The sequence below is a fragment of the Syngnathus typhle genome, linkage group LG5, assembly GCF_033458585.1.
Source record: "Syngnathus typhle isolate RoL2023-S1 ecotype Sweden linkage group LG5, RoL_Styp_1.0, whole genome shotgun sequence".
Taxonomy (NCBI): Eukaryota; Metazoa; Chordata; class Actinopteri; order Syngnathiformes; family Syngnathidae; genus Syngnathus; species Syngnathus typhle.
In genome coordinates this window covers 18,748,464-18,773,601 of record NC_083742.1, presented here as the reverse complement: position 1 = coordinate 18,773,601, position 25,138 = coordinate 18,748,464, and the positions used below count along the sequence as shown (strand labels likewise).

At 41.6% G+C, this 25,138-nt stretch overlaps 5 protein-coding genes across 6 annotated transcripts; 2 read left to right on the top strand and 3 right to left on the bottom strand.

Annotated features, from left to right (window-relative positions):
* Positions 1–4,001: 4,001 nt before the first annotated feature.
* LOC133154133 (aquaporin-3-like) lies at positions 4,002–10,971 on the bottom strand. Of its 2 annotated transcripts, none has more exons than XM_061278601.1 (7): positions 10,664–10,971; positions 8,131–8,283; positions 6,129–6,255; positions 5,917–6,054; positions 5,156–5,271; positions 4,856–5,073; positions 4,002–4,778 (listed from the first exon to the last, which is right to left on the bottom strand). In XM_061278601.1, the coding sequence occupies exons 2-7, from the start codon at positions 8,236–8,238 to the stop codon at positions 4,574–4,576; spliced, it is 912 nt and encodes a 303-aa protein (XP_061134585.1). In that variant the 5' UTR covers positions 8,239–8,283; positions 10,664–10,971; the 3' UTR covers positions 4,002–4,573. The 2 variants fall into 2 exon arrangements, with proteins under 2 accessions (XP_061134585.1, XP_061134586.1); XM_061278602.1 differs by lacking the exon at positions 10,664–10,971 and adding an exon at positions 8,963–9,036.
* A 207-nt stretch (positions 10,972–11,178) lies between these two features.
* nol6 (nucleolar protein 6 (RNA-associated)) lies at positions 11,179–18,838 on the bottom strand. The gene is made up of 26 exons (XM_061278600.1): positions 18,693–18,838; positions 18,204–18,410; positions 18,012–18,128; positions 17,725–17,904; positions 17,478–17,646; positions 17,251–17,385; positions 16,994–17,157; positions 16,697–16,817; positions 16,556–16,614; positions 16,350–16,451; positions 16,161–16,276; positions 15,909–16,086; positions 15,609–15,731; positions 15,360–15,508; positions 15,212–15,287; positions 14,972–15,112; positions 14,781–14,898; positions 14,531–14,685; positions 14,291–14,454; positions 14,046–14,198; positions 13,864–13,961; positions 13,604–13,728; positions 12,130–12,219; positions 11,841–12,041; positions 11,579–11,680; positions 11,179–11,460 (listed from the first exon to the last, which is right to left on the bottom strand). The coding sequence occupies exons 1-26, from the start codon at positions 18,726–18,728 to the stop codon at positions 11,311–11,313; spliced, it is 3,429 nt and encodes a 1,142-aa protein (XP_061134584.1). The 5' UTR covers positions 18,729–18,838; the 3' UTR covers positions 11,179–11,310.
* LOC133154134 (cocaine- and amphetamine-regulated transcript protein-like) lies at positions 12,754–13,562 on the top strand. The gene is made up of 3 exons (XM_061278603.1): positions 12,754–13,020; positions 13,111–13,194; positions 13,274–13,562. The coding sequence occupies exons 1-3, from the start codon at positions 12,877–12,879 to the stop codon at positions 13,379–13,381; spliced, it is 336 nt and encodes a 111-aa protein (XP_061134587.1). The 5' UTR covers positions 12,754–12,876; the 3' UTR covers positions 13,382–13,562.
* A 470-nt stretch (positions 18,839–19,308) lies between the features above and the next one.
* Positions 19,309–20,869, bottom strand: LOC133154559 (uncharacterized protein C2orf81 homolog). The gene is made up of 3 exons (XM_061279375.1): positions 20,610–20,869; positions 20,336–20,545; positions 19,309–20,148 (listed from the first exon to the last, which is right to left on the bottom strand). The coding sequence occupies exons 1-3, from the start codon at positions 20,841–20,843 to the stop codon at positions 19,333–19,335; spliced, it is 1,260 nt and encodes a 419-aa protein (XP_061135359.1). The 5' UTR covers positions 20,844–20,869; the 3' UTR covers positions 19,309–19,332.
* A 759-nt stretch (positions 20,870–21,628) lies between these two features.
* wdr54 (WD repeat domain 54) lies at positions 21,629–24,286 on the top strand. Its single transcript, XM_061279736.1, has 9 exons — positions 21,629–22,097; positions 22,177–22,239; positions 22,308–22,374; positions 22,474–22,530; positions 22,622–22,749; positions 22,816–22,916; positions 23,547–23,709; positions 23,781–23,855; positions 23,918–24,286. The coding sequence occupies exons 1-9, from the start codon at positions 21,873–21,875 to the stop codon at positions 24,047–24,049; spliced, it is 1,011 nt and encodes a 336-aa protein (XP_061135720.1). The 5' UTR covers positions 21,629–21,872; the 3' UTR covers positions 24,050–24,286.
* The last annotated feature ends 852 nt before the right edge of the window (positions 24,287–25,138 follow it).

Here is a 25,138-nt window from a genome sequence, read left to right as displayed (position 1 = left end):
CGTTATTCCACTCTAATTTCTACATTTTTCAACCGATTCAACCCGTTCCAACTTTCAACTGTTCATCTTTTGCCTACCTATTCCACAACTTCCCACTTACCAAAAATTCCAAATTCTCAAATTTGAAATTCAACCAAAATTCTCTAAAATTTCGTTTTTCTACTCTAATTTCTACATTTTTCGACCGATTCAACCCATTCCAAATGCATTCACCTTATGCTTCCCACATTCACTCCCATTCACCCCCACTTCCACTACGCTTACACATTCAACCCTTGACCCCCAATTCCAGTGTGGCGGCCATCTTGGATTGACCCTCAAGTGCCCCCAATGAACCCAAAATGAACCGGAAGTGCCCCAAATCAAACCGAAAGTGACCCCAAATAGACCGGAAGTGACCTCAGGTAAACCGGAAGTGACCCCAAATCAAACCGGAAGTGACCCCAAATGTACCGGAAGTGACCTTTTTAGACCGGAAATGACCCCTAATGAACCGGAAGTGACCTCAGACGAACCGGAAGTGACCCAAATTAAACCGGAAGTGACCCAAATAAACCGGAAGTGACCCCAAATAGACCGGAAGTGACCCCAAATAGACCGGAAGTGACCTCTGGTCAACCGGAAGTGACCCCAAATCAAACCGGAAGTGACCCAAAATGAACCGGAAGTGACCTCTTTAGACCGGAAATGACCCCAAATAAACCGGAAGTGACCTCAGCTAAACCGGAAGTGACCTGTTTTAAACCGGAAGTGACCCAAATAAACCGGAAGTGACCCAAATTAGACCGGAAATGACCCGAATCAAGCCGGAAGTGACCTTATTTCAACACTAAGTGCCCCAAATAGCTACATTTGCGCTAACGTCTTCGTTTTTTGTCCGATTTAACCCGTTTCAACATTTTTACCCCAAAAGTGAACCTCCTGAGGCCGTTTTTTTTGGTTTTGTTCCAAATTTAGAAAGATTTTGGCGCAATTGCTTTTTTTTATTTTCCCATTCATTCTCTATGGGGATTCAACATTTGCTCTAACTTCTACATTTTTTAACTGATTCAACCCCGTTCCAACTTTCAACTGTTCATCTTTTGCCTACCTATTCCACAACTTCCCACTTACCAACAATTCCAAATTTAAAATTCAACCAAATTCTCCAAAATTTCGTTTTTCTACTCTAACTTCTACATTTCTCTACCGATTCAACCCATTCCAACTTTCAACTGTTCATCTTTTGCCTACCTATTCCACAACTTCCCACTTACCAACTATTCCAAACTTTCAATTTTGAAATTCACCACAAATTCTCCAAATATTCTACATTTCTCAAGTAATTCAACACGTTTCAACATCGTTCGGCAGCATTCCCCGAAAAAGTTATTCATACATTTCGCCTTCACACGCAATTTCTCCAGAAATTGCAAAATTCTAGTTATTATTATTCTCTTTTATTCTCCACACTTTTTTGACACGTTTCATCTTCCACATAATTCATCCGATTCACTCCATTCCACTTTTCACGTATTCCAAATATTCACGCGACGAGCGCTTGTATTTTTCTCGTTCCGAAAATTTTCCGATTCCGCAAAATTCCCAAAATTCCGACAAATTTTTCCCCATTCATTCTTAATGGCACATTCGACATTTCACATTTACGTCGTTCCAATTTGAAATTCACATCATTCAGCACATTCTAATCACATTCGGAAGGATTCTCGACATTCCCAAAATTCCCAAATTCGAAAATTTCACGTTTTCACGTTAAAAATTCCGACAAATTTTCACAAAATTTCGTTTTTCACCTCTAACTTCTACATTTTTCAACCGATTCAACTCGTTCCAACTTTCAACTGTTCATCTTTTGCCTACCTATTCCACAACGTCCCACTTACCAAAAGCTTCACATCTTTTATTTTGAAATTCAACCAAAATTCTCTAAAATTTCGTTTTTCTACTCTAATTTCTACATTTTTCAACCGATTCAACCCATTCCAACTTTCAACTGTTCATTATTTTTCTACTGATTCCACAACTTCCCACTTACCAAAAGCTTCACATCTTTTATTTTGAAATTCCCACCCAATTCCTTTTCCCTTCTCATTTCTACATTTTTCAACCGATTCAACCCATTCCAACTTTCAACTGTTCATCATTTTTCTACCTATTCCACAACTTCCCACTTACCAAAAACTTCACATCTTTTATTTTGAAATTCACACCCAATTTCCTTTTCCCTTCTCATTTCTACATTTTTCAACCGATTCAACCCATTCCAACTTTCAACTGTTCACTATTTTTCTACCGATTCCACAACTTCCCACTTACCAAAAGCTTCACGTCTTTTATTTTGAAATTCACACCCAATTCCTTTTCCCTTCTCATTTCTACATTTTTCAACCGATTCAACCCATTCCAACTTTCAACTGTTCATCATTTTTCTACCTATTCCACAACTTCCCACTTACCAAAAACTTCACATCTTTTATTTTGAAATTCACACCCAATTTCCTTTCCCCTTCTCATTTCTACATTTTTCAACCGATTCAACCCATTCCAACTTTCAACTGTTCATTATTTTTCTACCGATTCCACAACTTCCCACTTACCAAAAGCTTCACGTCTTTTATTTTGAAATTCACACCCAATTCCTTTTCCCTTCTCATTTCTACATTTTTCAACCGATTCAACCCATTCGAACTTTCAACTGTTCATCATTTTTCTACCTATTCCACAACTTCCCACTTACCAAAAACTTCACATCTTTTATTTTGAAATTCACACCCAATTTCCTTTTCCCTTCTCATTTCTACATTTTTCAACCGATTCAACCCATTCCAACTTTCAACTGTTCATCATTTTTCTACCTATTCCACAACTTCCCACTTACCAAAAACTTCACATCTTTTATTTTGAAATTCAACCAAAATTCTCTCAAATTCCGTTTTTGTACTCTAATTTCTACATTTTTCAACCGATTCAACCCATTCCAACTTTCAACTGTTCATCATTTTTCTACCTATTCCACAACTTCCCACTTACCAAAAACTTCACATCTTTTATTTTGAAATTCACACCCAATTCCCTTTTCCCTTCTCATTTCTACATTTTTCAACCGATTCAACCCATTCCAACTTTCAACTGTTCATCATTTTTCTACCTATTCCACAACTTCCCACTTACCAAAAACTTCACATCTTTTATTTTGAAATTCACCACAAATTCTCCAAATATTCTACATTTCTCAAGTAATTCAACACGTTTCAACATCGTTCGGCAGCATTCCCCGAAGAAGTTATTCATACATTTCGCCTTCACACGCAATTTCTCCAGAAATTGCAAAATTCTAGTTTCTAAATATTGTTTAAAATACGTAATAGTAGCAGGATTGTTTACTACTTGTTTTCCTAGAAAACAATAAACCATTAAGATGGCTAGGACACATGCAGAATATATCCAAAAGTATTGGTAGTTTGATGCTGGAAATGGACCCGCCCGGTCGTAAAATAAAGATTTATGGATGTGATTAAGGAAGATGGGCAGGCGGCTGGAGTTAGAGATGATGCAGAGCAAAGGGAGATGAACACAGTGAGTCACCGCTGTGGCAAAACCGGACTCGAGTTAAGCCGAAAAAAGAAAATATTGTGGACTTTTGACTGCAACGACTAAGAAGTGAAAAAAATGGCAAATGTGGTCAAAGGAAATGAGCATTCGAAAAGTCAAGCCCCGTATTTGAATTTAGGTCATAGAAAAAATAGAGCCAAAATGTCAATGTTGTATGAGGTCCAGCTGTGTATGATGCAGTCACCAAATTTGATGTTTGATTCTGAGCGTGTGGCCGCTCTAACTTGATTCCACAGAAAAAAAAAAATTCTCAGAGGTCCAACAAAAGACAAATGATACATTTGTTTGTCTTGTCACCAAAGTTTCATGTTTGTCGAAAATGTTTTCAGGATTTTTAAACATCTGGGTATTGTCGACTACATTAGCTTGAGAAAGTATCATCAACCACATGCAAAGGATAAAAACCTTTATTGTATTGATACAAAAGCTTCACCCACCAACCTACATACAAAAAGGCTCAAATTCCAGTCCAGCACCAAAACACGAGTCACAAAAGGTGCAGCTGTGAATTAGCAAACATTGTGTAATTCGTAACGGAGTGAATTGTGAAATACGAAAAATAAAACCAAAAAAAACATGATAAAACTGATTGTGATAGAACTGTTTCCCCACAGTAAAATATAAAATTGAAATTTGAATTTAAATATTGAAATTGTCCGGACTGACATTGATATTAACGGAGCCACGCCCACCTAAGTGCTTATTTGGACATTTAAGATATAAATCTCTTTATAAAACGTTTTTTAAAACTACTTCGGTAGAAAATACAAAACACTGTTTAACTTGAAGACTGGGGAACGCAATGTCATCTCTTCTTTAAAAAAAAAAAAGTGTTTCCACTACAAACGTGACACAATCTAACAAACACAAAGAACGGAAATTAGCTTCATTTCAACATCCCGCCAATCTGGCAGTTTAACCGTGGTCGGGAAAAAAATTCAAATAGATACGCAAAAGCTGTTCAATGCACTTGCTTGGTGGCCTCTGTCGATTTGTCGTTGGCGGCGACGTCGGTGAGTCGCAGGTTCTCCTCGGCCTCTGCGTTCCTCCTGTCGCGTACTTCTCCCTCCTCGTGGAAGCCAACCATCATTTGGTAGATGATCACGCCGATGATGGTGCCCAGAAAGGGGGCAAAAACGGGCACCAGGAACCAACCGTTTCTGACACTGAAAAGCATTACGGGGAATATCGTCAACAAACGTTCCAAAGATTCATCATGAAAAGGAAAATGCACGGCGCTTACGTGAACACTTCGACACCCCAGCCGGCCATTGCGGTAAAAAGACGAGGTCCGAGGTCTCTGGCGGGATTGACGGCGTAGCCAGAGTTGAATCCCATAGACAGGCCAATGACCAGAACCACAAAGCCCACAGTGAAGGCCTCCAGTCCTTGTGGGATGGGATTATTGTAGGGATCCACGATAGCTAGGATGCAAACAATCAGTGCTGCCGTGCCAATAATCTACACAAAGGCAAAAATAAAAATGGGGAGGTCAAGGAATGATGATGATTTTTTTTTTGTCAGCCATTGCTCAAAATCTTGCCTGATCAAAGAAGCCGTTGACAAGGGTGAGATGTTTTCCGGGATAGGTGGCAAAGATTCCAGCTGTGGCATTTGGGCCAGTGACATTGAACGCACCAGGACGGTCCCACAGGGCATCTGAAAGAAAATAACACCATTGTTTATCTAAGTTAGGATTGTTGTGGTTCAGAGTGCCATGTCATTTTTTTTTTTTCTGAGCTTGGAATAGCAAAACAGAATTCTTCCAAGCCTGGAGCATATTGGCTGGGGATGGAAGATTTTTATCTATTGAATAATTTTTCTTTGAGGATTTCGCCACTTCGTTTGAGTGCTTTTATGTATGCGTATTTGTTATAGCTTGCAGAGTAGTAAAAAGATGTGCAATTGCAAACACTACAATGTGCCAGACCCGATCAAAAATTTGCCCACACTCGATTTAAAGTTTGCGTTATTTCTTTCGTGTTCAATCGTGACTCGACTCCGTTAACAGACATTTAATGTTGTCCGCATATCTTGACATGTTAAAACACCCCAACAACAAAAACTCTTTTAGCTCACAAAATAGAGTTCACGTGTTAAACAATAAGGAACGCAAATAGCATGCTTTTCTCGATACAGCGCCCTTGTGGCTATTAAGTATATTAATTAATTGTGTCAATTAATGATGTTTAATATGGAACAAAAAAGAAACATAAATGTATATATTTGATATTCAAATATTCCCTTTCATTCCCTTTTGGAAAGGCCTAATCTACCGAAAAGCAAATTGAGATTCCTTCTTACCATAGTACATTCCAAAAATGATGGCTGCACCAAAGAAACCGCCAATCGTCTGAAAAAGGAAGTACATTGGAAACTTTCTCCAGCGTTCTCTCCCGAGCAGGCAGAGGGCAAAGGTCACCGCGGGGTTCAGATGTCCTCCTGCGATGAGTACGTAGACAGTGAACAGCGTTGCAACATGTAACAATTGACTAAGACAAAAGTGAATTACGCACCTGATATTTGGCCGCAGACCAGGATTCCCAAGGTGGCCGCAAAGCCGAAGGCAAAGTTAACCGTCAAGAACAGACCATGAGAACCACTACTCAACACCAACTGGGCCACGGCACCGCAGCCAAACATCTGCAAAACAAGATGATGCGATCGATTAAACACATCAAAACTAAACTAAACATTTTTGACATTGTGGAAAGGAAATTCCTGAAAATTTTAAAAATACCCAAAAGTCATTATCTGCTCTGACACCACGGAGGAGTCCAAATATTTTCAGGAGGGGGGAGGCAGTGCCCTCGTAACCCCCCACACCCATCTAGCTCCGCCACTGACTACACTGAGCTCTCCACAATTCATTCAACATTAAAATAATCAGGAGGTCAATCCACATTCCCGAATGACCTTCAGAGATTCCAATGTATGTTCCGGTAATTTAAGTATTGTAATTATGTGATTTGTTAGCCAAGGTAGAATGATCATTATCACTGGAGCAACAAAAGTCCATTCAAAAGAGTCTGCTCAGAATTTTATAGAAGCTCTTTTGTGTCCATATCATCAAGTCACCCAAAAATGTCATGAATGCGTGTCTCGAGCAGATCATTTTCTCCAAACTAGTGATTTACTCCACATGAGGAAAACATTAAAGCTTACAGCAAACATTGGTTACTGTGAGCATTTTTTTGTTTTATTGGTAGGTTAAGGTAATGTGCGGCTTTAACGCTCTTAATTTTCCAATAAGACGACAGGAAGCAAAGCATCTGGATTTTATCATCTAAACACCCAGAGGGTAATGCTCATTAAAATCCAGCAAAAATGCTGACTTTTTGGTCTGTTGCTTTTTTTTTTTTTTTTTATAAGAGATTTTTAAAAGATTTGGGATGTTTTGATAAGTTTGAGAGTTTTATATTATTCCACTGTGTGAGTAATGCTTTTTTTTTTTTTTCAAAAATGTGGTGTCCGCTCAGAGCAACCAACCAAAAAGTGACTGATTCAGCAAGTTGTGGAACGGTGCGGCTAAGGACAGCGCTCTGAACACGCTTATTAAAACCAACACACAGTGTACCAAAACAAACATCTAGTCTTTCTTTGTTTCTCTAGGTCAGCAAGTTAAAATTGAAACATGTCTATGCTTTAGTCTATAATTTTTATATCTACCGCAATTTCCGGACTATAAGTCGCGTTTTTTTTTCATAGTTTGGGTGGGGGGGCGACTTATACTCAGGAGCGACTTATATAGATATATATGTTTTTGTTTTCACTTTTTTGGGCATTTTATGGCTGGTGCGACTTATACTCCGGTGCGACTTATAGTCCGAAAATTTCGGTATTGATACAGCCAGTGTCCGTTTCAATTCATTTTATTCTGAGACATGTTTGGAAAAACTGGTTTTGGAAAGGTTCTGCAAATAAATAGTGCGCTCATACCTACAAAGATCTTCCACACCTTCGCTTGTCCCCGGCGTACTCGTTTACTTTGTCACCAGCAGAAACTCAAGTTTCATCATCGGAAGTCAAATTATATTATTCATACGATTGTTCTGCCTCCACACCTTGCGCTTCCATTCTGTCTAGCATACCTAACATTGTATTGTGTTTATTCATTCTTGCCTTATTTTTATTTTTTTTGTCAATTGGATCCTGGTTTTAAGTTTGCTGTGCATTGTTGATCCCCCTCAGGTCAAAAGTACACGCAAAGCTAACATTTACATTGCAACAATTCAAAGAATGCTTGCTTTCTTGCGGTCTATACACAACTTGGAGTTGACTCGACAAATATTGTCACGGAAAATTGATTAAAAGATGTGATGGCATGTGGCGCTTAACTGATAACACTCAAAAGTGTAAAAAATGACTCTTGAAAGGAGAAGGAGCAAAAGTTAAACATTCATAACAGTCTTGACCACACTGATACGAAACACATTCTCAATTTAAGACACTATTTTCAAATTGACAACTTAAATTCCAATCTCAGAATAAAAAAATGATCCATCTATAAGTCCTTACCACAAGGATGAGGGTGCCCAGACATTCTGCCAAAGCCTGGCGAAGCAGTAGGTTGCGGATCTGGAAGGTCTTGGACAATTTTTCCAAATAGATCTTTTGTCTACCCATGGCCAGCGGAAAGCGATCAGCGAGTTTTGCCGAGCAGATGTGAAGCTGGAAGGATCAGACTGGTGTTATAAAGAGCAGAATTTTTGGACTGGGCCTCTGCCAATCATGAGGGCAGCCCCACCCCTCTGCCACACACGCCTACAAGTGGCGCGTCACTATGATTCACAGACAGGTTTGGAGAACATGCTTTCACTGACGGGCCTTTCCTATAGCTGACAGGTTGATTTGTTACATACATATGTGCTGCATTTTTTTTTTGATGGCGCACGACAGTAATTATTAGTTAGACAGAGGAAGCGATGTACTGTTCAAAAAAAAATGTCAAGCTGGCAAAAAAAATGAATAAATGAAAATACTTTTGGTTAGATTGACAGGTGTACCTAATGTTGTGGCCAAGTCGATGTGTACATCCGCCACTTTACACGCATTATTCTGGAGACTTGCTCTGACCTGTTTCCCTTCTGAAACTTTATTCTTCTTCCATCTCTGGTTTCAATGGAGCTGTGAGAACATGCCAGCCATTACAAGTCCAGTGTTGTTCAGGTCTAAATCAACTGGCTGTGGCTATTTCATGGCCCAACACATAATCAAGGTGGATTAGGAGAGGATTAAATTGGAGTTTTGAACAAAGCTGTTTGAGTCATATAAAAAAAAATGCAGTGCCGTGCATCACCACCAGCAAGCCCAGCAGGTAAATGCATGAATCATCTCAGTTCAAGTTTACCTGCGTCCGGAATTTTGCTTGCGTCTGGCTGATTAAGATGAACTAACAGTGGTAGGAGAATATTCTCTCCCTATCTAAAATAAAACAATGGCGAAAAGTGAGGAAGTTCTGCGCAGGTGTGAAACCTGCCCTTACGTTTATTAAATAATCAGGTCAGGTACATTTGAGACATGGTGTAGTGTAGCCAGAAGATGTAATCAAAGTACTGTTACTTTATAATTTAAGTTAAATGGAGTCTACCTAATACATTTTACGATATTTATTCGGTACTGTCGTAACAGGGGAATCATTTTTGGTTCATTTTAATCAGTACGATTAATAAATAGTCCAAAACATAAAATAAAAATGTGAAATGTGAGATATTGTCCAACTTCATCACCAAATACAAAACAATAAATTAAATCGTTATAGAATAACATATTGAGAAAAATTCTGAAACGTGTCATTCAAAATCAAATTATAAATTTTGTGTCACACTGGATGTTTCACATAAATTAAAACTTTGCTTGGGGGTGCTATAGTACTGGAAGAAATCTGTTATTCTAGATTTATTTATAAATAATTTTCATAAGCAAATTCTTCATTCTACATTTATTTATAAATTATTTTCATAAGCAAATTCTTCATTCTACATTTATTTATAAATTATTTTCGTAAGCAAATAATGGAGGACGGGTACAAGGAATCGTTGTATATTAATTCCTCATGTTTTGGTTGCATCTTCCCCCCAAGATAATTTGGACTGAACGTGGATCATATTTAATGCTGATTTCAACAAATACTCAACTTTTAATTTCAAATCTATTATAAGCAGGAAAACCAGATGTTCTTTTACAGGGGAAAAAAAATGGCACAACCAGTGCAAGAGAATGTTGAAGTGAAAACAATACTCCCCAACCACAACTATGAAAAGCAGAAAAATACAGAAGAATGTCTGCTTAGGTGTTGCTTGTTTTGCTCTGAAAACAGTTTCCAATGTTTGATGAGCGTCGTATGAAGCATGTGTCGACCAGATGTGTTTATCGGTGTAGAGGTTACAAGATGTTTTCCATTGTCATAAAAAGTCAAATTGGCACACTGCTTGGGGAAAGGTAGACAGATTGTGCAACACATTTTTAATGGCAACAAAATGCGTATTAAGGGAACGTCACTTTTCGTGACTAATGGCATCAGCAGACAGCAATGAGCACAATTAGCGGCTTCTTCTCATTCCCATGACACGTCATCTGCTTCCCGGTATAAAACAAGATTTAACGCTCACTCCAGGAAGTTTTTTTCGCATGAATACAAACTCATTCTGCATTGTTGCCGAAGATAAAAACAAGAAACGTGTAATTCAACTATGGCCGCACAATTTTATAACATTGTTGATGTTTACATGATGCGCCACTTTCCCTATAATTAAGCAGGGCTGCTTGAGTCAAAACACATTTTTGCCCTTGTACAGCTGTTGATGCTTTCACACCTTATGACATCCCAATGTGTCAGCATGACGAGAAACGCTGCTTTTCGTGCTGTTGCGCAATCGAGCCGCCAATCTGTCTGCCTGTCACCAAAGCATTGGTTTTAATTCACTATTTGAAATGTCAAGGAACATCTAGTGCGGTTAATCAATTTGTTCCATGTGAGTGAAGTGAATCGACAGCCAATATTTTCAAATATTTTCCGAGTGTGGGGGGGAAATAAAAACAAACCACTTACCCTTTTGAAGATCTGACAACCACAGAATAGAGAGAACGCGGAGGCGGTTTTAGAGTAGCAATAAAACTGCAGATCCAGGTCATGATCTTTCACTTGATATTCCTAGCTGTTAATGTGAACCCTCAGCATCTAAAATTGAGTTGCCCTTTCACCAGCATGGAAAAACTTGCAGGTGAAATTGGACACTAAAATGTTCAACGGTGTGCCAACCAGCTGGAGAAAATCATCTCTTCCAAAACTTGGAGTCATTCATTTTCTATCCCACTTGTCCTCATTTGGGTCACAGGTAAGCTGTAACTGAACCCACACGGAAGGATGGTGGAATGACCCACTGTGACTTTTGAGCTCCAAAATTGATGACATCTCCCCATTTGATACAAAAGATGTTTCATCACATTGCTGATATTCCAGAGTTGAGAAATATCACAACCACAATATGTTTCCGACTGAATACTTGTGGAAACAAGTCAAGAATAACTGATGGTGAAGATAAGAAGAGTAGAAACAAACGGAAATAAAGTCTATATTTATTAGACGTGCTTCAACATGATTATATTTTTTTATGCCTCAAAAGACTAGAAATAAAATTTTGCTTAGGTTTGTTTTCCTAAGCAAATGTATAGAAAATGGTGAAAACATAGATCAGCCTAAAATGACCACCTTTCAGTCCTGGCCTCTACAGATCTGACCAAATCCTTTCCAATGATGCTGAAGTCCTCCAGTATAGCTTCCACATTTGGAATCGTCTTTGCTTCTTCGCCGGTTACCTCCACACTCCTAGCAGAGATCTGGGACGTCTACAGGAGGAAGACAGAAGAAACATTTGAGTATTTCATTCACACACCAATTTCAAACTGGGGCTGGGTACGAATCATTCTGGGCTTAAGTGCAAATTTCCGCCTTCATCTGTTTTACCTTGAAGGGCAGAGGGGCGAAGGCCTTTGGCTTCCATAAAACGGCGATCAAAGATCCTCCATAGGGGTCACAAAAGAAAAGGGCCAGGTCTCCGAATGCGTCCTAAACATGGAATGCCAAAGTCCAAATTTCATACCTTTCTGATCAATTAAATTGAAATGAGAAATGTGATCATGGTTTAAATATGATGTGCAGAAAATGTATCAAGAGAGTACTATGCGGCCTCGTAATTATTTCCATAATAATTCAAGACGACTCTCACCCGCAGCTCTGCCAGGTAGAGCGCGACGGGGTTGAAGTCCGTCACGGGCACCCTCCCTCCTGAGGTGGATACGTTGCCGGGGACCGTCCCCCTGCAGAAGTTGACGGTGGGAGGGTCCACGGCTTGGCCGAGCAGCGGAATATGCTTGAAGTTCAGGTGGATCAATACGTCGTAAGCTTCCAGAGGAGGACGCATGACCACCTGGGGATGGAAACGCATGGATTCAAACGGGATGTCTTCAATGAGTCTTATGTGGTCCCCCCCCCCTCCCCCCCGGACCTCAACTAACCCTAACATCTTGGATCTGACTGCCATCCATAAGCTGGTGTTCGAGAACTTTGAGACTCTCAGCAGCCAGCATCACCACCCGCTGCAGAATCTGAGGAAACAAACATACAAAAGAGTTTGGAGGGATGGATGGCAGTCTAAATATTTAAGTTGAGACACACAAATGACTCCTACAATATGAAATGAACTCTGACAAACAGGTGCCTAATTTGTTTCAACTTGTCGGCGTGAAAGGAAACGCGTAAGCGTTTCAAGAGATGACTTAATATGAGCTTGGGGCAGAACTGACAATAGGGCACAGTGTCAAGTCAAAAGCTCCTTGCGTCATTCAAATTGATCAAACTTTTATGGGACGATATTAAAATAAAGAAAACTCGACTGTTAGGGGGAATTGTTAATCTATTCATTTAAGTTCAGCATTTCTTCAGCCTTAAAAACAAAAATAAATAATGGCCTGAGAATTTTTGTTTCCCTTCTCACAATGCTGGCCACCTCTGCTAAAATATTTGCCACTATTGAGTTTATTTGTTTTTTTTTTATTGAAGTGGTCTTTTTTTTTTTCTCCAAGTTGTGAATTGGTGAAATCTAATGCTGACAACCCCCAAAACGGCACCTCAGGCAGAAACGTGACCAAAGTTCCTGCCCTCCGGCTCCCTTATAAGGGGGAGGCTACTTGGAGGCTCCTTGTAATGTTGTGGGGGAAGAGCGAGGTGGAGCACGGCAAGTTGATCTGGGTCAGCGACGCATCATGACAAGCTGCTGTGTGTACCTTCTCTGCACATTGGTGTGCATCACCAAAAGCTTTTACGCCCAGGATGAGATCCGCACGGAGGAATACCAAGCTAGCCATTTACGATATTTTATGAACACGGATGGCAACGAAAAGCAGTTGGTGAGCACAAAGCTTAAGCGCTCGAATCCTGCGCAAAATGTTTGCCGTTGATTAGTATTTGAAAATGATCATTCATGCTTCTGTTTTCAGATCAATGATTTGCATGAAGTGTTGGATAGACTTCAGAAAAATCAACTTTCAGCTTTGAGGAAAAAACACGGCCACCTGCCCATGGTATGTGATACGACGAAGCCTGTTTGAGAAAAGTCGTAACACAATACTTTATTGTATTGTTGTTGTTTTTTTTTTACAGTGTGATCCAGGAGAACAGTGTGCACTGAGGAGAGGCTCCAGGATCGGGAAGCTGTGCGATTGTTCCCCGCCAAGAACGTGCAATTCTTTCTTACATCGATGTTTATGATACAATCTGACCTCGAAAAAAAAAAAAAACATCTCAAGCTAACTTTAACTTATGTATTCAATTGACCGTTTGATATTGGTGCTATAAACCTGTAAACATTTTCTAAATCGTTTTATAGTGTGAAAATATTGATTTTATAATGTGGATACATTGATGCTTCTTTTAATAAATGATGCAAATGTATAAAGCGTTGGTTTCGTTTGTATTTGTCGGTCCACTGACCTGGACAGTGGGGGCTCGCTTGGTCCACATGGAAACATTTTTGTCTTTAGGCGTTGCTATAAACATGACTGGTAGGGATTCCCTGGAGGCCATGAAGTCATTCTTGATCTCTGTGTAGTCGGCCGCTACACGTGAGGAGAGGCGCACAACAATCACAACGTGGCGACGAGCGAGCGGGATGTTAAAAGTATGTCAGATGTGTAAATAGAAAGAGGTCAGCAACTGTTTGTTATTGCACGGCTATGTGTGAGAGGGCCTGCCTGTGAGCTGCTTGTTGAGGTTGACGACCAGCGGGTTGTTCCTCCAGTCAAAGGAGGAGAGCAGATGAAGGAAGCGGAGGAAGCCCACCTGAGGAGAACTGAGGACGGGCAAAACACGTTCACATGACCGACATAGCAAGGGAAAAAAAAAAAAAGCACAAACAAGACTCATGGCGTCTTACCCGGGAGGGGTGAATGGCGCGGGCTGCAGGAAGAGGTAAGCCACCAGAAGGTCCGCCGCGTCCTCTGTGATATCGTCACTGAAGAGCTGGGCCCCGAGCCAACGTTTGGCCAGGCGACAAACGGCCCCGAAACACGGGTGTTGCTGCTGGAGACTGACAAAGAAAATGTCAACGTTCGTCTTCTCAACCTCCTGAAGGCCTAAAATGTACCCGAGCGTATATTGAAGTGGGAAACTGTGTTTTACCCGTGCAGTGTGCTGGTTAGAAGAGGCTTGTGTAGAGTCCTCATCTCCAAGCTCTGAGCCTCCTCGTTGTCCCGGGTCATCAGCAGTCCCTCGGGACTCACTCGCTCCCTCAGCACTTGGGGCTCTCGATGATACGCCATCTGGATGCGAAACACGAAGCCGTCCTGGGAAAGACAAAAAATATATTTTTTATTTAAAAAAAAACAAAAACAAAACAAGATGCCTGTTCCTGACTAATACCTTCCAGACGTCCAAGTGTGTGGCACAGGGTATACACGTGTAATCATGCTGCATATTGAGTAACTCTCCCAGGCGGATGTGGAAAGCAGCTCGGATGTGGCGGATGGCGAGGCGATCGTGAGGCCACTTTCCGCTGCCCTCCATGTGACAGATCACTGCGGGATACCAAAGCATCCATCGGACATTGTTGACGTACCGGTAAGCAGCAGCAGTCACTTCTAACCCAAACATGGTTGGATTACATACTAACCTGTGATGGGGTCCACATAAGCCGGGCAAGGTTTACCTTCCTTGGGTATCAGAATTTGGAAAGGCTTTCCTTTGTCAAAGAAGGAGTAGTCGAATTTCAGTGGCAGAGGAGGGAAAACCTGGAGAGCACGGGTTGGGAGTTTAAGATGGAAAACCAGACTAGAAACTATCGTCCACTTAAAACAAGCTCACCTGTGTGTATCTGAGTGATGGATGGGCACCTTGCACCGACGTAATGGACAGTGGGAGACCCTCTAGCTTCCATAGTTTTCTGCTCAGGTCATCATATGACTGAACCACACGCAAACTTCCCTCCTCTCCAGTACTCGGCACCTAAAGGCAATGTAAGTGGGGGGAAATGTCATATTTATTAGCATATTTATCAAATTTAATGCTGAAAATTAACTGGTGAATGTGATTTTTTTTTTTTACCTTTCTTCCCATTTTGATAACGTCCTCAATCTTTGCCCCGACGTGTTGCACGCAAGACTCGGGGATGTCTGCGTGGCTGTTTGGAAAATGGAATGCAGTACAATTTCAAACGATCCGTCATACTTTGGGGAAAAATACAAGTACGTACAGTTGTAGTAGGTGTGTGATGATCTGTTGCGGTACCAGCCGTTTCTGGCACATGCTTTCTCCTTCCCACAGGACAGCCTCAGTGATGCCGCCGTCCTGAAAACGACGGAGCTCCGAGCGAGCGCCCCAAAGCTGTCGGAACTCGGCAGCCTGACAGAAGAAGTTTTGTTTTCATTTCATCAAATGTTATTATTATTAGGAGCGTGTCTTCAATATGTGCCTAATGTCTTATTAAAGAGGGCAAAGTTACCTTCGGGTTGTCTGCTGGAGGTCCTCGTTCCAAGACAGACGTGGCCAGCTCAGGCCGCAACACCAAACCAAAGGTGAGAGGCGGCTGGGCCTTGTACTTTGGGAGTTCGCTATCCAGCGACCACTAGGACAAAAATATGAATTACATCACCCATTTATTTTCTGCACAATCGGAAAACTCCCAACCGCACGGATTGTGTAAAAGATGATGTTCCCGATTATTTCGATTGTTACTCTTCTTAATAAAAGCAATTATCTGCTGATTTCGAAACGAACCCAGCACGCCTGGCTAATGACTCACCTCAGGTTCCGGGGAAAGTGAGTGGGTGAGAAGGCTGATCCTTTGGCCGAGTCCTTTCTGAAGCAGCGACAGTATAAACGGGAGCGCCGTGTGCACGTAGTTTCCGCTATGGTCCATCAGCTCACTGAGGAAGTTCAGCTTCTTACAGCTGAACTGCAGCTTGACAAGGTCACACAATCTAGGAAAGGTATGAAAAGCATCAACACGGGAGGCTCAAATAGAGACGATCGACTGGTATTTCAAAAGCCATACTGGAAGATGTGGTCACTGGTCCTTGTCATAGGCTTGGGGGTCATGAGGAGGCTGTGGAAACCATCCACAGTGGGGTCGTCCCAGAACTGCAGTGACATGGACGCCTCCTGCTGCACCTGGGGGATTTGTTCCAAGTGGTTAAAACATAGACGCGTTGAGCAGAGATTATTTCGAGAGTCCGAGGTGTACCTGCTTGTAAGTGCAAGCCGTCATATCGGCACACATGTTGAGATGTCCGGACGGATCGATGAACACGACCTGGAATGCATCGTGAAAGTCTGCCATTGAAGGCTGTGGGACAAAGAGATGACAAAAGGACATTTTTCCTAAGTCTGAAGAGAAAACACACAAATGGGAGTGTTGTGAAGGTTTCACGTATTTTTAGGTTCACTCACTGCTGTCGAGTCGGGATCTTTGGCCAGAGTGATTCCATTCATAGTCAGGTCTGTGTTTGCTGGGAGTTATGCGAAAAGAAATTGAAGCAGATTTGAAGTTCTGATTGCAACTTTGCGTTGAAAAGCTTTTCATCGACGTACCCAGAAAGTTCAAAGTGTTTCGCAGCAGCTGATAGGCAGTCATGGTGTTGCTGATTCTGTGCGTGGTCAGAAGGTACGCCAAGAGCATGGAGGCCAGAAAGCCGTTGAAGCACCCGGTGCCCTTAAATGGAGGCAAAAGATTAGCACACATTTCAAACCATGTATTTACATTTTGAATCATCGGTAAGGTGAGGTTTAGCTGGAACTTTTCGCTCAGACATGCCCGAGAGGCGGGTATACCCTGGAACGCTGAGAAAGCCGTACAATACAGCCGTATGTGCGGCGGAGGAAACATACCTGGTCCAGCTCTCGCTGACGGAGCCAGACTTTGAGCAAAGCCACCCCGTTAGGAAAAGCGGAGCATTGAGCGCTCACAGCAGACAGGAACTGGAGGTGAGGCCTGACCAGCAGATCACCAAGAAGGGAGCTATTGTAATGTGGAGTTGGAGGCTCACTGGCCTCTGCAGGGAATAAAAAAAAAAAGGAGACAAATGTTATTTTGTATCTTTCTCTGGCTGTGACAACAACATCCAGTATAAAGTCATTCATCTCACCGGACTGCGTGTTATTTGCCCCCGTGTACCAGCCTGTCCTGATGTTATTCATTTGAGGGTGGAAGCGTCTGGGTTTGAAGAATCCAGGAGGTGGACAAGCATGAAGGTGGACTGTCATGGTGGATGACTCTTTACCTAAACCATATCACAAATTAAATAAAGGTTGTACTTCCTGTACAGTGGATAATACGATGTGCTGAGAATAGTTTTGACTTTTAATAGCTCACCTGGAGGTTTCAGCAGCAGAACTGGTCGAAGCCGATTACCATGAAGGCAAGAGTACGACATGGATCCTATGTCGGAGGAGGTTGACAGATACTGAGCCAGACCTGCCAGGTAGATGGCTCTTTTCCTGGGATACCTCTGGTTTAAGAAGTCTTTAGGGTGGAGGATATCCTATAAAAAAATACATCAGACCCATACTCAGACATTTCCAACTGGCTGTACTGTTCTACTCGGAAAAGCGGGACTTACAGCGGGCATTGTGACAGTCAGGTCGACTATGACGCGTGGCTTGTTGCAGGTTCCCAACGGGTAACTTCCAATCAGATCAATAGAAGCGGGAGGCCCCATGTGGAATTTGCCCTTTTGTGTTTTTGGTAACAGGAGGATAGGAACCTTCACATCATTGGACAACCATGACAGGTCGTGTATCTGTGACCAAACAAATTCCCTTGTGAAGTTTCCAACTTTGAAAATTCCTGGGCTTCTGCAATCTTACACCTTACGCACAGAACCGCAGTAGGAAGAATACTACGCACCTCCACCTCAGGTGAGAGTGGTACGCTCCTCAGGAGTTTGGTGACTGTCTCAATAAAAGCATTGATTTGTAGTTTCCTGCGTTCACTGAGGGATACTTCTTTCAGCAGCTCCTCCATCTGTGATCGGGTGGAAAAGAACATTTAGTGGAGGTCTTTCTCACCACATTCAAGTTGCTGAGGTTGAAGTCTTACCTGCATTTTGAGCAAGCTGCAGTGAAATAAACTTTCTGCCTCTTTCAGCTGGTTGAGCTCCTCCACTGTTGGGGGTCTATACAGGTCACTTCTGGACATCTTCACCGGGCGGTACGCCAGCTCCCCAGAGTTGCTCTTTTTCACTTTAATAGGAGGTTCATTTTCCTCCTTCTCCTTCACGTTATTGGTCAATTCTGTTGGAATCATCTAGTGACACAAACAACAAAGTTTCACACATTTAGAAGACATATTTAAAGCTGAATTATTCAAGTCGTCCAAACAAGGTGTTTGAGGCTATTTACTGTTCTTAAATTGTACGCTGAGGAGAGATACAATAAGACAATTTGAAGTCAGCTAGACATGTGACTACTGCATACTTTTGAACCTTTTTAAGTTTGCAGGGCTGCATGTCTGCATATCCAAAACACAATTCGAGGTGTCGAGGGGCTCATATTCACATTTAGGAATCAAAATTAAATGTAGGCTTACCTTGACTGACGCAGCATTTACCCGCTTCTTCTTCATGTCTAATCCACCCGAGAAAGTGAGGTTAAATTTTTAATTTCTTCAGGTTTTAACGACACTGCAATAGACACTGTAGCGTTGTCTCACATGTGCACGGGTCGTTCAAACGTGCTAACTGGCAAAACATTATCCGATTGGTTCATCGTGGGTAAATGTGAATCGTGATTGGTCTGGCGCTGGTATGCTTCCGGGTGGCTTTCTCAAGTTAGGTTGAAACGTCACACCAAAATATTGCAAAATATATGATAAAAGTACACAAAAAACACAATTAAAGTTATAATTTTATTCGTAACGTTCAATCTAATCATAATCACAGGAAGTCAGTTGAGTCATATTCATAGCGGATTACTTCAAATAATTAATATGATTACAGCCATATGCTGTATTTAAAAACATTTTTTATCTTTAATTTCGTTTTTTTCTCTGCCCCACCACAAAAAACTATTTCCCCATTCTCAAATGATAAGTATATAATTTATGATTTTCTTTTATCAAGAATTTGATTTAAAATCCCCCCCCCCCCCCCCCCCCAAACACACACACACACATTGCTTTTAAATGAAAGTGAATCCGTTAAAAATTTGAGCAAAGAATTTTTATTTTATCAAAATTTAAATTTGTCAGACGGCAACAACTGGGTAACCTGAGGTGGACGTTTTGTTGTCAACTCATCAACAGGAAAATTTGTTTCCACAGACTCACTGTTTATCGGCCTCAACCTGGCAGTGTGAGCTTGTGATTTCAATGGGAGCTGTTTTATTTTTGTTTTATGGGGCTCCACAAGAGAAACACCTTTGGCCAAATTGATGGTGTCCATCCTCAACGCTCTAGCCATCATCTTCTCATCCTTTACGGAAGACAACCTCTCAGACTGATCTCGGCTCACAGGATTCCGCGACGTTCCTACTAAACCAGTCTGCTGGCTACTAGGCACAGGTTTGGAATGTTCACCTGATTTTTTTGTGCTGGATTTTGTGCATTTGTCTATCTCGTAGTGAGGAGTGATCCAATGTCGAGGCAAGGAAGAATGATTGAGCTTACTTATCGTTTGTTTCGCCTTTAAAGGTTGTGATGCTGTATGTTTAGAACCAGAAGGGACTTTATTATCACCATTGGTTTCCGTTTTTTCTGCTGCACATGATACAGTACTTCTGGCTTTTTGTTTTTTCTTGGTGGAAGTTTTTGGTTTGGGGCAAGGACTTGGTTCTTGGCACATCTCGTCATTGACATGCCGGCTTGGACTTATTTCCCCTTCAGGTTGCTCAGGACTTGGTTCTTGGCAATTCTCATCACCGACATGCCCGCTGGGGCCTATTTTCCCTTGAGGTGGCTCAGGAGTGATGCTGGTTTGTGGCATGGGAACATCTTGCTGATTTTCTTCAGAATATGCCAGTTCAAGGTCCTCGCAAATACTAGCTTCCTGGTTGATGTGAGTACACAAAGTGAAATATTAATCAATCAATAGAGTCAAACACAGACACAATTCATTGGCACAAGTTATTAAAAAAATAAGAAATAATGAGAGGTGAATTAAGTTGTTCCATGCCTAGGCTGTCATTATAATAATAAAAAAGATAAGACTTTTAGAAGCGACAGTTAAAAGATACCTGTGGTGGTGACACAGGCTCAGGTGGAGGTGTTCCGTGGATAACAGGAAAACAACCCTCCGCCCATACATCTGGAGTGATTGGTATTGGTTCTGAGTCTTCTGTTCCGGACAATTCCATTGCATCTTCCCATTTATCTCGACACATGAATTTCTGCTCCACAGTCTGTATGAAGTAATCCATGGCCCAGTATGCAGTGAAAGATGATAACTGGGAAAAAGAATATTCACTTGAGTTGTTTATCTCTGATGCTCATGCAATAGATGTGTTTTACCTGTCTTTTAATGTGGACATTGTAACAGCCTTCCATAACATTGGTCATCAGATCGGTCATTATTTCCCCTATGACATCATCCGCCTCTTCTTGGGCCAACATTTCCATCCATTGGCTCTGAGTAAGACACCCGGGGATAATGTCTTCCTCTTCTGGTTCTTGGGAGGGCGGTGGGGAAATTCGAGCAGGTGTCTTACCCTTGTCAGCTTGGGCTTTAGATGTTGAGCGCGACATCTTGACAATATGAGGTTACTTTATTTTAGCTGCATAAGAAGGGAAAATATAAGAAACACGGATTACCGTAAAGTCTTGAAGGTTTGTCACGAAAAAATGTATATTGTTTGTACACATGTAGTTCATTTTAACACTGCCCATGTAAATATGACAAAGCATTTTCAATCAATAAATAAATGATGTATACTGCAAGTATTGTATAATAAGGCAAATAGTAGCGCACTCTCGTGGCGGTTTTTAAAATTGCAAAGACTCGTGCAACACTTTTTAATGCGCTTTGATTTTTCTGGTTTGTCAAGTCATCGTTTATCGATATGCCACATGTATTAACAGATGAAGTACATAACAGCTTTTTGTGTTAAGATGTACAATGGTGTAAAATATACACTATATTTTCTGTTGATTCAGCCTGTGAGTCATTTGTGTCTTATTTGCGGATAACTATTTGTACTTCATGATGGCTTTTCTTTACAGAGCCATCAAACAATTGTGGGAAGAAAAAAACTAAAACCGAGTTAAAAGTTCTGAAAAGGAATTCGAAGCGCGATTTGTTAACGGTGTGCCAAGGTTTGCATTATTCTCACTTGCAACACATCTTTACCCTGTTGTCATTCATTACATTTACTTAAAATGCATTAATATAAAAACGTACCTCCAATTATTCGGCTGACATTTGTTTTGTGTTGCTGTTTTTACAATCATATAAGCCTTTTTGCTTTCTTTGTGTTTACTTCCGGGTGCGGACATCTGTTGCTTAGCAACTGAACACATGGGTCTGACGTCACATTTGTTTCTATGGCTGCGGTAGACGCCGAGGAAATGCGATCGAGATAAGAGCTTGCTTCACTATTAGTAATCACGCGCACCGGTAATCGTTCTATAGTTGGCAACCGATCGTATGGAAGTTTTACAGTACAATATTTACAGTTTTGTTTTTTCAGCGTTTTTTTTTTACGGTGTTGTTGCTAGTGGCTTGCTAGCAGCTACTGAGTTAGCCTAGTTGCTAGTGGCACTGAATCGATCCTTTCGATGTATCAAAAAGAAAAGAGCTTTCAAATTAAGAACAGCGCCTCGGCGTTGTACAACAACCTGTGCGTGCTGCGTATCGCCCCTCGGCGCCTCACCTACTTCACGGTGGTCCATGCCAATGTGGTCAACATGGTCAGCGTGTCGTGGGACGGCCTCAATTCCTCCCACCGTCAGCTGCAGTCCAAAGAGCCCAACGTCGCAACAAGTCCATCGCTCATCATGCAGGTTAGGTTGTGCATCATTACAAAACTGTTTTATGATTTTGTTTTAATCATTTGATTTGTGATTTGTTTTCTTGCAATAGGCTGCATTTTGTGTTTTGCCCTCTCGTGATCTGCTGGTAGTCACTTCACAGAAAGGCATCCAGGTAAACAAATGTTGGACTGGTCATGAATCAAATCTTGAGCCTGTTTCTAACTATGGAATCTTTTTAAGATGTATGAATCAGATGGCTCCATCATGGTATATTGGCATGCACTGGATACTCCTGAAACACCAACAGGTAACATTAGCACTAGAAAAATCAATTTCACTGATAAAACATTTTAAAAAGTTATTATTTTGCCTCTCATCCTGTCATAAATGTGTCTTTTATCCCCAGCTCAGGCAGTGTTTGCTCGGGGGATTGCTGCTGTGTGGGAGAATTACGTATGTGTGGGTAAGTAGGGGGCAAAACTCATTTCACTTGACCTTAGAATAATATTTGAGATGACATAATCCAAGACATTTGTCTCTACCTATCATTCCAGGTCTGTCCTCTTGTGGAATCCTGGTGTTTGATATTCCCAATAAAGGCAGTAACATCACCCTATCTGAAGTTCTGGAGGAGCACAAGGAGCCCATCACTGACTTGGCCCCAGAGTGCTCAGGCAGCCAGGTGTTGTTATAAAATACGATATTGCTCATTGAACTTGTATAAGAATAACATCTGTCTTCCCCGCAGGAATGCATTGCCGACCTGGTCAGTGCCGACGACGGCGGCACCTTGTGCGTGTGGAAGTCTGGGGAAGAGTTTCAGCTCCTCAACAAGATTGGTGGATTTGAGTAAGAACGAAATGTCCTTATTTTGTCTAGTCGCTAGTTGTCACACCGTTTGGAGCAGTGCGAAAGTCATGATAAATATATTGTGGGAACGCACCGAAGTTGAATCGAGGCAACCAGACTCTTCTTGATTGTTTGTTCCTCTGCTCAATCTTACCTTCCTAACGACTCGCTCCTCTGATGTACCGTATTTTCCGGCCTATAAGGCGCACCGGACTATAAGGCGCACCTTCAATGAATGGCCCATTTTAAAACTTTATCCTTATATAAGGCGCACCGGACTATAAGGCGCACCATTAATGCATCATGTCAGATTTTTAATCCAAATCAAATCATTCTCCATTTTATCTTTTTTATTTCAACTTCAGATGGAACAAATTACTTTATAATCATAAAATAATGATCCATAGTCTTTTTGAGTCATGATTCATAGTCTTCAGCGGGCCACTTATGATTGATTTCATGACACAATACTTCGGGCCAGTTTGAATTTAGGAATTTGATCCATATATAAGGCGCACCGGACTATAAGGCGCACTGTTGGTTTCTGAGAACATTTTAGGTTTTTAGGTGCGCCTTATAGGCCGGAAAATACGGTAATTGCCGCTTTTTCTTTCCTCAATCTTCTGCCAGTATGAGCTGCTCATCTGTAAAGCTGTGGAAAGGTACAGTGGTGGCAGGTTACGGAACAGGCCAGATCCGTCTCTACGAGGCTGTGACGGGGATTTTGCACGCCGAGGTCAACGCCCACGCCCGGTGGATCTACTCACTGGATATTGCTCCTTTTTCCGGCCTGGTGAGTTGAGGAAAGCGATACTACATGTTGGCAGGCTATGAGTCGGATTAAATGCTCGTTGGGCTCCGCAGCTCCTGTCGGCCGCCGAAGACTCTTTCGTAAGGGTGTGGCACCTGACGGTAACCCCAGAAAGCAACAGTGTGGAGGTAAGACACTGCACATTAGTGTAATTTAGTGTAAAACTTTTTTTTTTCCCATTTCCTCATAGGTTGCCCATCTACACAACGAGTGTGTGACAGACACACAAATCTGCGGCGCCAAGTTCTGCGATGGCGACGGCTACGCCTTTGCCGTGACAGGATATGACCTGAATGAAATTATACGCTACTCGCGGACATAAGATGTCACCTTTACCATCGCTGAGTACACGGATATCAAACACGTGTCATACGATATTTCCGCAATTGATCCAGATGGAGCGCACGCAGAAGGTCACAGATCCCGGAAGGGCCTCGGGGTTGAATTTTTAATACTTTTCGGATATGCTTATGGAAGATGAATCAAATGGTTAAATGAAGATATTTTTCAGAGGAAATGTTTACTTGCTTATAAATTAAATATCTCTAATACACAGAAATGCCACTAGAGGACAGTGTCATTTTGATAATGGACCGCAAAGGTCCATCTGAAAGTTGGAGAATAATATTTTTTCAGATGTTCTGATTTCAAAACGTTCCTGTGGTTTTGTAGTTTTATCAGGCTCAAAATCAGATGGGCAATTTAAATGCTGTAGGGGAGCCATATTTGGTCACCAGCTCTATTCAGGTCATAGTATGATAAAAATGCAATTTTAAATATGGGCCAAAAAGCTGCATGCAGTCCATGCAAAATACATATTTCATATTTCAATACATGTATGGAAATTGTTAACCCAACAACAAATGATGTGAAGCAAACGAAGAAGAAACAACCCCACAGTGAATTGCTCTTATCATGTGGCGAGGTATCACAAATAAACCTTGACGAGATAAGAAGAATCAGGTCAGCGAGGAATTGCACGCTGTTGTCAGTCTGCGGCTAAACTAAATCCCAGAATTGTACTCGTTTTTTTTTTTTTTCTGATTTGCAGTCAACACTGATCACATAACAGCAAGTGACAAGACTTGTTTTGATGTCGCACACCCATGTCATGTTACGCAACTTAAATTTGAGAGGTGCCAGCTGACCGTAAGGGTCGAACGCTGATGCCCGGGTCACACCGAGCGGCGCAAACGTCAAACGTTCTTAATGGAGTCGATACTTTTTTAGTAGGTCGCGTTGTGTCACATCTCGCGGTCGACTGGCTCAGCGGTAGACCTGATGGCTAAAATGAGGTCTCCGATAACACAGACGCTGTTACGTAACTTTTCTGGAACAGTATGATACACATAGGAAGAGATTGCTGAAAAGCAATTGAATAAAAACAAAATGCATGATGGAGCAGGGAGGG

Excerpts from the sequence above, each read along its gene's own strand:
- LOC133154133 (XM_061278601.1), bottom strand. The coding sequence starts at position 8,238 with ATGGGTAGACAAAAGATCTATTTGGAAAAATTGTCCAAGACCTTCCAG. Across the intron at positions 6,055-6,128 it reads GGTCTGCGGCCAAATATCAG|GAGGACATCTGAACCCCGCG; the intron begins GTGCGTAATTCA and ends TACTCATCGCAG. Across the intron at positions 4,779-4,855 it reads TGGGGTGTCGAAGTGTTCAC|TGTCAGAAACGGTTGGTTCC; the intron begins GTAAGCGCCGTG and ends AATGCTTTTCAG.
- LOC133154134 (XM_061278603.1), top strand. The coding sequence starts at position 12,877 with ATGACAAGCTGCTGTGTGTACCTTCTCTGCACATTGGTGTGCATCACC. Across the intron at positions 13,021-13,110 it reads ATGGCAACGAAAAGCAGTTG|ATCAATGATTTGCATGAAGT; the intron begins GTGAGCACAAAG and ends TTCTGTTTTCAG. Across the intron at positions 13,195-13,273 it reads AACACGGCCACCTGCCCATG|TGTGATCCAGGAGAACAGTG; the intron begins GTATGTGATACG and ends TTTTTTTTACAG.
- nol6 (XM_061278600.1), bottom strand. The coding sequence starts at position 18,728 with ATGAAGAAGAAGCGGGTAAATGCTGCGTCAGTCAAG. Across the intron at positions 18,411-18,692 it reads TAAATGCTGCGTCAGTCAAG|ATGATTCCAACAGAATTGAC; the intron begins GTAAGCCTACAT and ends TTGTGTCACTAG. Across the intron at positions 14,686-14,780 it reads TTATGTGGACCCCATCACAG|TGATCTGTCACATGGAGGGC; the intron begins GTTAGTATGTAA and ends GGTATCCCGCAG.
- LOC133154559 (XM_061279375.1), bottom strand. The coding sequence starts at position 20,843 with ATGTCGCGCTCAACATCTAAAGCCCAAGCTGACAAGGGTAAGACACCT. Across the intron at positions 20,546-20,609 it reads ATGTCCACATTAAAAGACAG|TTATCATCTTTCACTGCATA; the intron begins GTAAAACACATC and ends TCTTTTTCCCAG. Across the intron at positions 20,149-20,335 it reads AGCCTGTGTCACCACCACAG|GAAGCTAGTATTTGCGAGGA; the intron begins GTATCTTTTAAC and ends CACATCAACCAG.
- wdr54 (XM_061279736.1), top strand. The coding sequence starts at position 21,873 with ATGTATCAAAAAGAAAAGAGCTTTCAAATTAAGAACAGCGCCTCGGCG. Across the intron at positions 23,710-23,780 it reads TTGCTCCTTTTTCCGGCCTG|CTCCTGTCGGCCGCCGAAGA; the intron begins GTGAGTTGAGGA and ends TGGGCTCCGCAG. Across the intron at positions 23,856-23,917 it reads CAGAAAGCAACAGTGTGGAG|GTTGCCCATCTACACAACGA; the intron begins GTAAGACACTGC and ends ATTTCCTCATAG.